A 13034-nucleotide genomic window follows, 5' to 3' on the forward strand; every position below is an offset into this window, starting at 1 on the left:
CTTCAAATTATTGTTGTTTAACTTTTTAAACTATATTTTACTAACTTATAAATAGTTTAAAAAAAATTAGATTATGATAGTTATATACTATAGCTTTGCTTGTAAAAAAACAATAACATATCTATACTTAATAGAAGGAGAACAAATATATTCAACTGACTAATATAATATAAAAATACAATTTTACCAATTATCAGCTATTTAAATATTTTTAAAATTATTTTTCCTAAAAAATATTGTGTTGTCTTAAATAACTATTAACCAAGAAAAATTGTCTGATAGTAATATCTATAATGTTATTAAACGTTAGAAGTTTAGCTTTTCTTTCAAGATGATAATTCGTGTTGTCTCAAGTTTTTGTTCAAGTCTAAAAGCAACAGCTAATATCAGGGTTGCCAAAAAATCTAGAATCCTGGAATTAGACAATTTATGCAAAAAAAAAAACACTGGAAAAACCTGAAATTTCGAAAAAAAAGTCACTAAAAACCTGGAGTTTTAACTATTGTTATTTGTAATGTAACAGTTAGCTTGAAAAATATATTATTAAATTTATAATAATGTTGTAACTTTAGGCTATTCTGTCCTATTATTTTTATTTGAAAATTAATTATGTTTGACTTGAACAGTAAACCATAAATAGTATTTTTATTAGCTTATAATATATTTTACTCCAAATCTTGTAGTAAATATTTATTTTTTTTTATAGTAAAGACTTAATGCTTTACAGCAATGATTTACTTTTTCTAATGAATATTGTAATTTTTAACAAGTCACGTATTGTTTATTATATTGTCAATGAAAGTTATTATGTCACTCATTTATATTAATCTAATAGATTAATACTGAATTGAAGTTTGAAATCGGAAGATTCTCTTATTTTACAACAGTTTACTTAGTTAAATTACCTTTTAATATTACAAAAACTTATCAAATCTGATTCTCAAAAACACGCTATAGTAATGAAATTAACATCCACTTGAAAAATAAGTACCTAACTATTTTAACAACAAAAAACAAATGTTTGAAAGTGTTCGACGCAATGTCATCTACAAATACGTTTGCGTAGTCGATCAAGCATCTCCTATATAGGAGAGACATCACGTCAAGTATTCCGAAGTAATGCAGACTATAGCGGAACTGTTAGAAACAGCACAGTATTTTACACACTATTTAGTACTACACAGTACCAAAACGCGAATATTTGAATAAGTTTTAGAGTCTTGAATTTAGCAGTGTGTACTTTACATTTTGGAATCGATATTGATCTAAAAACGAAAACCAAAGCTAAACACTTAAACTGCGTCTGAAGGACAAGTAACATTTTAAATTGTTTATTTATTAACATATGCTTAGTTTGATTCTTACTCACATTAGGACGATAAGACTTTTTAAAGCTTAATTGTATACTAATACGTCATGATGTCTTAATTAATTTTGAAAATTCTTAACTTTGAATATAGTTTTGTAAAAAAAATTAAGTGGTGAAGCTTCGTGTAAAATAAAAACTAAAGGAAAATAACTAGTCTGGCACAATTAGAACTTCTATACAAACATCTATAGAAAAAGTAACTTTGTGGTAACTATATCCCATACAACTAATACAGCCTTATTAAACAAAAAAGAGTCTATTTATTATATTCTTATCATTATATTATTCGTATAGAGCAATGAAAATCTGTTCGGGCAGAAGTTTAAAACAGAACTGACAAATGTAGAAGACATCTTTTTAGCTCTAGGATATCGACTGGACTCATAAGTCTACAATTATCATAACAAAATCCAGATTTGTTTTGTTAATATTCGAACCTAAAAAATGTCTGGTATATCTTAAGTTACCATAAAATTAAAACCCAGCTGTCCAAAATAGTTTGAAGAAGTTGATAGAGAACTGTTTCTGGTCATTTAATTTAAGAGTAGTGTATAAAACTAATAAACTCTTCAAGATTGAAAATAAATATGTAATACCCATCATTGAACCAGCTATGTAATCTATAAATTTGTATGTTTTTGTAAAAAAAGATACGTAGGTAGTACCAATTACAATCTAATAAATAAAATTAAGTAACATCTACCAAAAAATCTTTGAAACAGGATTAATTTGTCTAAGCGGGAGAAGGATGTCGGTAAACTACAGAAAGTAAACATTACTTCAAAAATTGTTTAACATTTGATTATTAATTTGAAATGCTTTGACTATTATAATGTGGATAACTTCACAATAATATCAAGTGCACGTAATGACTTTTTTTTTAAACTCTAGAAGGAATTTACATCTTGAGCCTAAAACCAAAAGTATGCTAACTAAAGAAAACTGTTTATTCGACCATATCATTTACTTCCTTAAATTGAAAGTGATTAAATGTATGCTTTATTTAGTTAATTAGTACAGTTGGGTTACGTTTTATTAATTTATTAAAGATTTAAATTTCTTAGTTATTACTACTTAATGTTATTACAGCAAATTTAACCACGAGTGATGAGCGTGGTTGAAAAGTACTTCTGTATATTTGTTTATGTTTGATAAAATAAAAACATTAATGATATCAAATTGAAAATTATGTTTAAACACAACAAAAAACACTCCAAGAATAATACATAAAAATTAAAAATTACACAAAAAACTGAAATACTTTCTATTTTTCTGATAAAGTATTTGATTTAATGTACAGTGCATTCTCGTTTATACGGCCATTTTGGGCAAGCTTTTTATGTAATTATAGCCAGATAAGTACGAAACACTGTTTTATTTGTTTTCAATAATCTGCGTCTTTTGTATTATGCAATGCATATAAAAAACGCACACTTAATTTTACGTTAATTTAATTATTTTTTTCGACGAAACAAGCTATTAAAACAGACAAAAATTAACGAAACAAAACTTTGATAAAATTTAAATTCAATAAAACCAAAACAAATACCACTGTAATAAGTTTTATGTATATCAGAACTTTTACCGAAAAGGAAAAAATTGAAGGTTTTTTTGACAGTGCTTTCTCGTATGTTAGCAGAAAACTCACGAAATTGCATAAGTTGTGGCATACTTTCTTATGTGGCTTCTAGTTGACAACGATAGTATGCTCTTGTATTTTGAAGGTTGATTGCAATACAAAATCTCTTAGAATAAACTTTCTATAACCTTTTTGACTGACTCGAGCACACCTTTGTAAGAGTGCAGTAACATTTGAAGGTAGAAACTTGGAAATATTTTGCCACCAGTTGATATTAGTTCGTGCTCATTGGATGGGTAGAGCAATTGTCGAGGAACAAAATGGTCTTTTATTCTTGTCCATGTTCTCTCAGTCTTTGTCTCGTTTAGGGAATAAAACAGTTAAAAAGCTTATCTCAAAAAATATTCGTTTAAATATCGAACATAATTATTTTTTAATTTCAGTAGACAACCGACAGTGTCTTTTTGTTGAGATTATGAAAAAAACGCAGATATTTAGCCCTATCAACTAAAAATAAAGTCGGAAAAACAAACAAAAAAATACTTCTCGGCGATTGGGCAACATTTGTTGGACAATCCTGAGTGTGCTAAAAATTATAAAAAGGAGAATTTTTCAGTCTCAGTTAGAGCGGAGAACTCTTTTCAACTGCATATTCTGGAAGCCTTATGTATTCAATCTTTAAGGCCCAGTTTATGTAAGCAGAAAAAGTTTAATACCAAACTAGACTTTTTAAATCCTTATATTAAGTAATTTTAAAATAATTAGTTTCTTTTTAAATTTTTTTTCAAAGCATAGTTTTAATTTTTATCGCTTGTTTATTTTAGATTGTTTTGATTCTAACGAGTTTTATTAGTATACCAAATGTAAAAACAAATTATACAGTAGTCTTCCTTTATTCTACCAACATATGTTTCTGTGTGTCAACGAATCAACACACTTCAACTGGGTTGTTAATAGGAAAGATAACTTAATCCAGTTAAAGATAACTAAATCCAGTTTCCTATTAACAACCCAGTTGAAGTGTGTTGATTCGTTGACACACAGAAACATATGTTGGTAGAATAAAGGAAGATTACTGTATAATTTGTTTTTATTTATATTCCAGTGAAGTTACTTTACTAGGATCTTTTGTTAGCAAACAATTAAAACTATATTTTGAACAGTTATACCAAATGTATATAGCATAAGCACTTAGTTAATTTTTAACATTCGATTACTATGTCATTTTATATTTTAAAACTTTAAACTACAGTATGGTTTTATTTTAGTTTGTATTCATTCTAACTTAGTAAGATACAATTTCTGATAAGCCTTACTACGAAAGTACTAAAATAAATTTAAGAAAAATTAAATGTATTCTGTTATATTTTTAGATAAGTTATGCACCGGAAAAAAGCTGTTCAGATATGTATTTCTTAGCACAATGTTTCACTGTTGTATCAAATTATATGAGATCATCAGTTTAAAATACAATGTTTTAATTTAAAAATATATTTGATATAAGAGTGAAACATTGTATGAGAATAAAATATAACTCGTCTTTATAACTATCTAAAGTTGAGAACTTTAATATTGTTTAATTAAAAGCAAATTACAATATGATAAACAAAATATTTTCGTTTCGGAATTTTAAGTTTTAAAGTGAAAACATTGATTTGAAACGAATTGATTATAAGCGATTGAAACTGACCAAGATGCACTATACTTATTAATTTTTAGTATTTGTATTCATAAGTTGATAAAAATTTATTGTCAGCGCAATCTTCACATGAAAAATAATATTTTTTATAAATACTTTTACTAAATCTCAGAGTTGCCACAAAGTGAGGAAAAAAATTGGTTTTTGAAAAGAAGTCAGGAATTTGATATAAACATGCTCTTAATGAGAAAGTTTATCATTACTATCTATAAACTGCATTTTGCTAATGTTATTTTCAAAAAACTTTTGATTTTGCAATTATTTTTCCCGGGTCTAAATGAATTTTTGAAATAAATTAGAATATTTATTTTCTTTATTTTAAAAGTCTTTCGTTATGTATTTTTAAATCGGTCTTAAGAATTTGATTTATAAAAGTCACAAGTTTTAATTTTCAGCTCGATCTGCGGTAACCCTGTAAGCTAGTAATGAAGCATATTAAAAAAGTGAAAAATATTAAGAACTTTCTTACAATAGTTCTAAAAAGTTTTTGTAAAACTATATGCAAAAAAAAATGTCATACTAGTGTACATACGCGAAAAACTGCAGCAAAGCATTATTTAATTTTTTTTCGACTATCTTGTTGAGTTCAATGAACCTGAAGTATATTTAATTACTAAAATATTTTGTAATTGACAATTTTTAAGTTAAACCATTTCGCAGGTATTCTTAAGTTTGTTCAAGATGTTTTTACAGTCAAAAGAAAACTTTGATGCTGCTTTAAGAGTTTTACATAAACATTCGGAAAAACTAGATCCGTTACAAGTAAGTGAAATTATAATAAAAGATACTTTGTAGAATTAATTTTAATTAATAAGTTTACAATGTTGTAATTTATTTTTAGATTGAACAATATAAAGTTCTTAACTTTGTAAATACAAGGAGAAATATTAAATTTTATTCAACAAATTTTAGAAAATATTTAAACAGGGTGGCCAAAAAGCATAAAACCTGAAATTTTCTACAAAAATCGTGAAAAAACCTAGAATTTGTTATTATTTTTGTTTTTTTTTTTACCAAATTTGATAAATAAAAATTTTGATATTAGTGTACTATTATACTTAATTAAAAACAAACGAAGTATTTTATTTAACTTTAATATATATCTACAATTTTAATCAGTGTAATATACAGTTGTAGCAAAATGAAGAAAATTTTAAACTTATATATTCTTATAATTACATCATACTTAGTTACATAAATATACTTAGTTAAAACACATTTAACAAAGTTTCAATTCAAATGAAGATCATAAATATACAAAGTAGTTATTACTAGCTTTAGCACAGGATTCGGCAAACTGTGGGTCACATGCAGCTCATAAAAGCTAAAAGTTCTGCCCGCGAGCATGTTTTTATTTTAAATGGGTTGGGGCCAATGAAAAGTATCACCTGCAGAATACAGATACAGATATACAGAATACATATACAGAATAAATGCATATACAGAATACATATGAAATTTGACAACTCTTATTTTTAAAGAAAAGTACCATTGCATTGCACCATTGTATAGCTTGAAAAAAAACATCCATAATAAATACTGCACAAACTCTGACAATGATTATACTTCTAACTCTCTTTCATTTTAGAAAAAATATGGGTTCACAAAGTTCTGAGATATTTTACAATCAAGTATAGTTAAGTATTATAAAAGTGGGAATAGGTCACAAATGCACAAGCTTAAACTGTTCTGATTAAGAACTTATATATGTTTTTTTTTTGCTTTAAAACGTTGTTTTTCAATAAATAAAATATAGTTTGCTAATTTAACTTAAAGTTGGACTTTTTGATTAAACAAATTTCAGTTAGTGCATTAGTGGTGCACTGTGCATTTCTCACATCTACCCATAAAAATATAATCATTTAAGATAACCTAATTTTGTAGCAATTTCTTTCTGTTTTGTTTTTAGTTTCTTATTAACAAGAACATAGGAACAAATTCTCCAGCAAGGTACCACAAACCACGTTAAAACAATTTACTTCAGAAAATGCAAATGATATACTAGCATCAGCATAAGCAAATAGCTCTTGCATAAAGTTAAAATCATTATATGGAGGTTAAAATTCTAAAAGTGATGTCATTTATCATAAAACACACACAAAAAACAAAAGTTTGTGAGCTCTATGATTTTCATTAAAGGTGGGTTAAACACGGATGTTTTATTTGTGTTGACAGCAAAGATTCAGGGAATAAAAAGTTTTCTAAATCTGTTTTGATATGCTGACACTTTCAGGTTTTGATGCTATTATCAGTCCCTCAATAAAACAGATATAGCTGAACAAGTTTAAGGTAGTCTTTTATAGTAAAATTAGTTTTGTTCAAGTTTTCTTGTACTCTTTAAAATCAAATTTTTCGAGTTATAAATGTTTCATCATCAAGGAATTTCCGGACATGACTTAATACTACTTCAAAAACGTGGTAACGGCAAGCAAGCCATTAAAATTTGCTTTTTAAAACTGAAAACAAACACCACTGGTAAAAACAATGTTACTGTTTGTGGTATAAAATAACATTTTTAAAGCACTGTCTGTGCAATTCCAGCTGTCAAGTTCGTTCTTCATAGCACTCGAGGCTATTGTGCAAACTTTTCTTTTAATTTAGTTCCTAGGCTCAGAATGTCTCCTAGTTGCTTAATACCGATACTGTGACAACCTTCTTTTCTATTCGACACTACCAACCAAAGTTCATATAATTATTTCATCTAAAAAAAACTTAGTTTGTTTCATACAACAGAACTTAACTTAGTTTTATACTTCTGAATTCTTAAGTTTATATCTTCTTAAAAATATCATAAAGTGTATGCTGCAGATTAATCAATATTTCTAAACAATAAATACCGACATTAGATTCACTAAGTTTTTAGAATCAAAAACAAAGTGCGGACTTTTACTGGTATGATCAGCTGAGGTAGGGTAGAATAGTAATTTTGTAATGTAAAAATACAAAGCTTTCAAACGAATACAATGTTTAGAGTTTTAAGTTTGAATTTTAAATGTTTTTCACTTCTATGTTGCATATTTTTGAAGAAATTTGTATAAAATGGTGCTAAACTAATTCTTAAATGTTTTCAAGATACCCAAAAACATCAAAGCTAATGCACAAAGTTTTCTTTTTTAATGTTGTGCTAAAACTTACAAAAGAGGTATATTTTTGATAATATTGATTTTTTTAATCGGGCCAATATTTTATGAACTTTTCTTAACAAGGTGTCTTTCTGGTACTTGCTACTTGTAAAATTTTACAGCTGAAAACTCGAAGGACGAATTTTTCAGTGATCTACCGGATCCGGATTTTTTTTTCTAATTCAAGATCCGGCCGGATCTAAATTTGGATCCTAATTGTCATAAGTTTTATGTAGTTTCAATGGAGAATAAAAAAATCTACCTGTATGAAATCTCTGTTTAAATGTTAAATTTCAAGCTACTTATACGACCAAACTTGAATTTTGTACCCTGTATGACGTACAATAAAAAGAATTTAAATGTAACAATGCTTTATAAAATACCAAACTTTAAATACTTTAATTATGTTAAGGGCATAGGGGGGGGGTAAACACCCTTTTTTGGTTTTTGATCTTATTTTATATAGTTTTTACTAAGCTACAAGATGCTTTTTACAGATTTTAAAAATTCAAAATAATTTTTTAGATATAGCCGGTCAAAGTCGGAGGCTACAATAGGATCCTTATGGGAGGCGCAAACTAAAACGGCAAATAACTAGAAATCATTAAAAATCTATCTTCTTCTATATTTTTTGAGATAACTACCTCAAATTTTCAGGAAATGTTCCTTGCAATATTTAGAAAATTCTGTCGGAACAAAATTTAAAAAAAATAAAAATTTTATAATAAAAAAACTAAAAAAAAACAGTTTTTTTTTGTTTATTTTTTTATAAAATTTTTATTTCTTAATTTTTTAAGAATTCCTTCCGACAGAATTTTCTAAATATATCAAGGAACGTTTCCTGAAAGTTTAAGGTAGTTATCTCAAAAAACGTAGGAGAAGATAGATTTTTAGTGAAATAGTCTATTTTTGCCGTTTTAGTTTGCGCCTCCCATAAGAAACCTATTGTTGCCTCCGGTTTTGACCGGCTATATCTCAAAAATTGTTTTGAATTTTTTAAATCTGTAAAAAGCATCTTGTAACTTAGTAAAAACTATATAAAATAAGATCAAAAACCAAAAATTGGTGTTTACCCTCCCCCTCCCCCCCCCCCCCCTATGCCCTTAAGCTTTACATTATACTTTTTTTTATAAAAGTTCGAACTATCAAATGAACAATAACTTCTTTAGTAACTGTTTATGTTTATATAAATGAAAGTAAGTAATATAGTAAATAAAATTTGCTTATATCAACGTCATTAAGCTACAAAGAAACCTACTCTTGTTTTTTCAAGTTGTTATGAAGGTATACAATTTTTCGCCAATTTTGGAAGCAATCGGTTTCGCTTTTGTTCGTACAATTTACCAGCTTCTAAAAATAACCTTTCAAAATAAATAGAAGATGATGGTACTAAAAGATACTTTTTTGCAAACCTGGCAACATGTGTGTATTTTGTTTTTGTTTGAATTCCACCAAAACAAGACTTCAGCTTTTTTAACTTCTTCAGCAAATAAGCTTTTTTCAGCCGAAAAAAACTTAATTTCTGTCTCAATCTCTTGATCAACTGAATCTTTTTGCTCACTGTCGTGAGTGTTGCGCTTGTTTCCGATTTAAAAGTAGAATAAACTGACATAAAAAATTTGGAACATCATTTTAAGTAGTTGAGCTTTAGTTTTATTAGGCGGTACTAGAGAAACTTGACAACTTTGACCAGTCGCACGACAACTATAACTTTTTACTTCTGATTTTAGTAGCCTTACAACCTTCTGTTTGAGATTAGCAGGGAAAAAGTCAAGTCGATACCGTGGATTAACAGCTGCTGTGAGTAAAAACAAACTGTTATCATAAATGTTTATTCGTGTGCTCTTATAAATAGTATAAAACCTTCTTTCGAAAGCTCTTTTATATTTTCTGCCAAGGTTGCTAAGGTCGTAGAATTAATTTGACCTGGTGTACTAAAGCTTTATGATTAGAGTTTTCTTAGTACTGCTGCATGCGGGATTACACTTGACAGCAATGCGTTGTTTTTACTACACTGCTGCGTTACTATGTAAAAGGTTCGAGCAGTTCATTAAGAGGCTAACAGGTTTCCATTTATCGGCTGTTAGAATATTTTCGGGTTTAAATTTGTTCTTAGTGACGTAGTTCTGGACGCTTGTTCGTGATTTTTCTAATCTTATCAGCATAAGTTAGTTTTAGTTCCACCTTGTTTCAACATCTTGCACAAGTAGCAAGGCTTTTTGCATTGACACTTATGCACTTTTACTGACTTGGTTTTGTTTTAAGTTTCTCGCACACTGTAGAAGAATAGTTAAAGTGGCTAACAGTTTGACGGGCTTTAACTGTTATGTTGTTTTTTGAAAACAGTGAATCTTTAATTATCAGTTGAAGCTTGTGAATGAAACAGGGTGCTGAAAAGGATTCTAAAAACAACATAATAGTTAAAGCCGTTATTTAGCCTTTATGTTAAATGCATTGTCGCGCAGAAAATTTTGTTGAACAGTTGCTGCCTCTTAAAGTTATAGTAATCAAATATTAAATGAGATTAAAATAGTTAAATTAAAATTCTAAAGACTTTTAACAAATTGAAATATATCAAAATTTAAGTATATAGTTTTCATTAACAAAAGAAAATATCTTAAGTTTATAAATAGAACTAAGTTATACAGTCAGTAGAAAAATCTAATCGTCAAGAAACTTTAAAATAACAATTCAATATTTTTACTCTAACGGATGTATGTACTTGTATCTTTACAACAAATGATTGAATTACTTAAACTTTAATTAGTCTGTTTCGGTTGACTAATTTTATAAATACTAAATGTTCAAAACACAATAATCTAAGAATATAAAACTGAAAGAAGCTGATCGCGGAAAACAGAGTCTTTCCAAACTAACTGGATCCAGATCCGAGTCCGGATCCAAGAAAAAAATGGGCGTAACCGGATCTTAGATCCGGTAGATCACTAAAATTTTTATAAGCACCCTAGTGTATACTCCAAATTAATCATTACCGACTTTTAATCTTAAAATGGTATTTTTAATTGTACTTTTTTAAATATCAATAAAAAGCTATTTTAATCAAAAACTTATAGGCTATCTTGCTAATACCTGAATGTGCCCCACTAAATGTATTAGAAGAATTTATTTGCACTACTCTAGAACACCAGAGCAAAAAAAAACACCAATTACAAATGCTAAATAATTTATTAATGTCTGAAAACTTACAAGTTTGTTTTTTTATATACTTTGTAGATATAATTAGGCTTTTAATATAACGTACAGTATTTTTTATAGGATTTTGTAGTATTAGTAAAACTTATGTAGATTTTTAATCAACTTTGATTAAATCTAGTTTTTTCTTTAGTATAGAATACTAGTTACAAAATAAAAAAGTTATATTTCAAAGAGAAAAAAAGCTTTTGTTTTTAAACTCATTATTATTGATTTAAATAGTTTTTAAAGTTTTGTTAGTAGCATGCAAGCAAAATAATAACTGTAAGTACAGATATTTTCAGGCAGTAAAATTTATCTGCTTTCTGGCAAAGTAATAATAATAATAAATTTAAAATTAAACCTTTGTTGATTTTTTTAGTTATATATATATATATTTTCTTTATATAAGGTAAATACAAAAAGTTCACAAAGAACGGTTGACATACTAAGGAGTTAAGAAACTTAAATATTATTACTTTAGGTACAGAGGAACAAAATAAAAGGAGAAAATGTTCAATGTTGCGTAACAAAAGATAAAAAGTGTGGTGTTTGTGGAAAGCAAGTCGGTAACAGGTTAAGAAAGAATATTTAAACATTTGAACTGTTTTTGTTTTATTAAACAATACCGTAAAAATTAAAATATCCTTTTTATAAATCCTAATAATGTACTATTTTTCTTTTTTAGTTTTTACGCGTCGAGGAAAAACTAGTTATTGCATGTAAGGTAGTAAAAAAAAACGAAGTTTAAGATTACATGTAAGCAATATTTTTTTACTTAACTAATTTGAAGTTTGCTAAATAAAATATCTTATATACTTTTAAAATTTAATGAATTTACTTGCTTTTGTACATTAAAATATTTGTAATGTGTTACACTAGAAAAAAGTAAGTGCTTTTAAAGCAAACGTTACGCTTTAATGGGAGTTAGAAGGGATTGTAGGAATTTTAATAAATAAATGCTCGTTCATAAGTAAATCAAATCATATAATTTTTATGTTATAGTACATTGTTATGTGAAACATTAAAAAGGAGACATATAAACAATATATAAATATAACGCTTTAAGTTCTAAGTAGTTAGGGAAGTTGGCTCTCTTTAAAATAGTTACTTTTGTATAACAACTACTCCTTTTTTTTATTGACTAAATCTTAATGTATTAATTAGGATTTAAAAATAGTACAACATTTATAACTAAATTTTAACCAAAAATATCTGACACAACAAAAAAAAACAGTTTTATGCTATTTTATAGTTTTAATTAAGAATAGAAGGTTTCTGTCGATTACCTTTAAAGTTTTAATTAAATTAATGCTTGTCTTTCTGGTTAACTTTAAAAACTTTTTGTTCAAAACTTTTTTTTTTAATACTAAAAAAAAATTAAATTCAATGTCTTATTTTAACGTACTTCATTTATTATATATTTTTTACGCATAAACAGTATTTGTTTTTAATTACAATTTTTTCAGTGCCTTTGCTAGATATCCTAATGATGTAGCAGTCCATTTGTATTGCAGAAAAAACTGGAATTACACACATACTTAATGCTTACCTTTTATTAAATTGTTGTGCAATAGTTACTTTTATACCAATAAATTTAGTACATCAAAATACAGTGTTTTGTATAATTTTTTTTTTTTTTTGTTTAAGAACTTTTTAAATGTAATATTGATAGTTTACAGTATCCACTCTGGCCATTTTGAAAATTCTGATTAATTGTTAAAACTTAAGTTATACAGTTTAACTTAATGTATACTTTCAATTTAATTTGACTTTTACCGTTGTGAGCATAAAATTGTTGCTTCAAATTCTAAATTAATAAATAATCTAGTAACGATGTTTGAAATCTAATTAGCAAAATCGATATATAGCAGCCGAAAAAGTTATTGCTAGACTTGTCATTAAATTTTGTTGCTCATTTAAAGCATAGTATAACTCTATAACTTGAGTATTTGTAAATATAACGGTTGTGAAAGCCATAGTTTCTCAACCTTAAGCGTCTAAAAGAGCTAGTATTAACGAGTGGGTAGGTGTCAATTATGCACGAAGGTACACTTTTGCACGGGTTGAAAT

The 13034-nt window shown here is 27.0% G+C and overlaps 1 protein-coding gene across 2 annotated transcripts in view; it reads left to right on the forward strand.

Annotated features, from left to right (window-relative positions):
- LOC145839513 (vam6/Vps39-like protein) overlaps positions 1-12549 on the forward strand; it is a 55297-nt gene extending 42748 nt beyond the window's left edge. For both annotated transcript variants that reach the window (XM_082947110.1, XM_082947111.1), the window contains exons 19-22: positions 5308-5409; positions 10844-10978; positions 11446-11537; positions 12431-12549. In XM_082947110.1, coding sequence (XP_082803236.1) covers positions 5308-5409; positions 10844-10978; positions 11446-11537; positions 12431-12506 — 405 coding nt within the window. In that variant the 3' untranslated portion in view covers positions 12507-12549. The remainder of the gene's footprint in view (positions 1-5307; positions 5410-10843; positions 10979-11445; positions 11538-12430) is intronic.
- The last annotated feature ends 485 nt before the right edge of the window (positions 12550-13034 follow it).

Source organism: Thalia democratica, chromosome 6 (genome assembly GCF_965202585.1).
Source record: "Thalia democratica chromosome 6, ktThaDemo2.hap1.1, whole genome shotgun sequence".
Taxonomy (NCBI): domain Eukaryota; kingdom Metazoa; phylum Chordata; class Thaliacea; order Salpida; family Salpidae; genus Thalia; species Thalia democratica.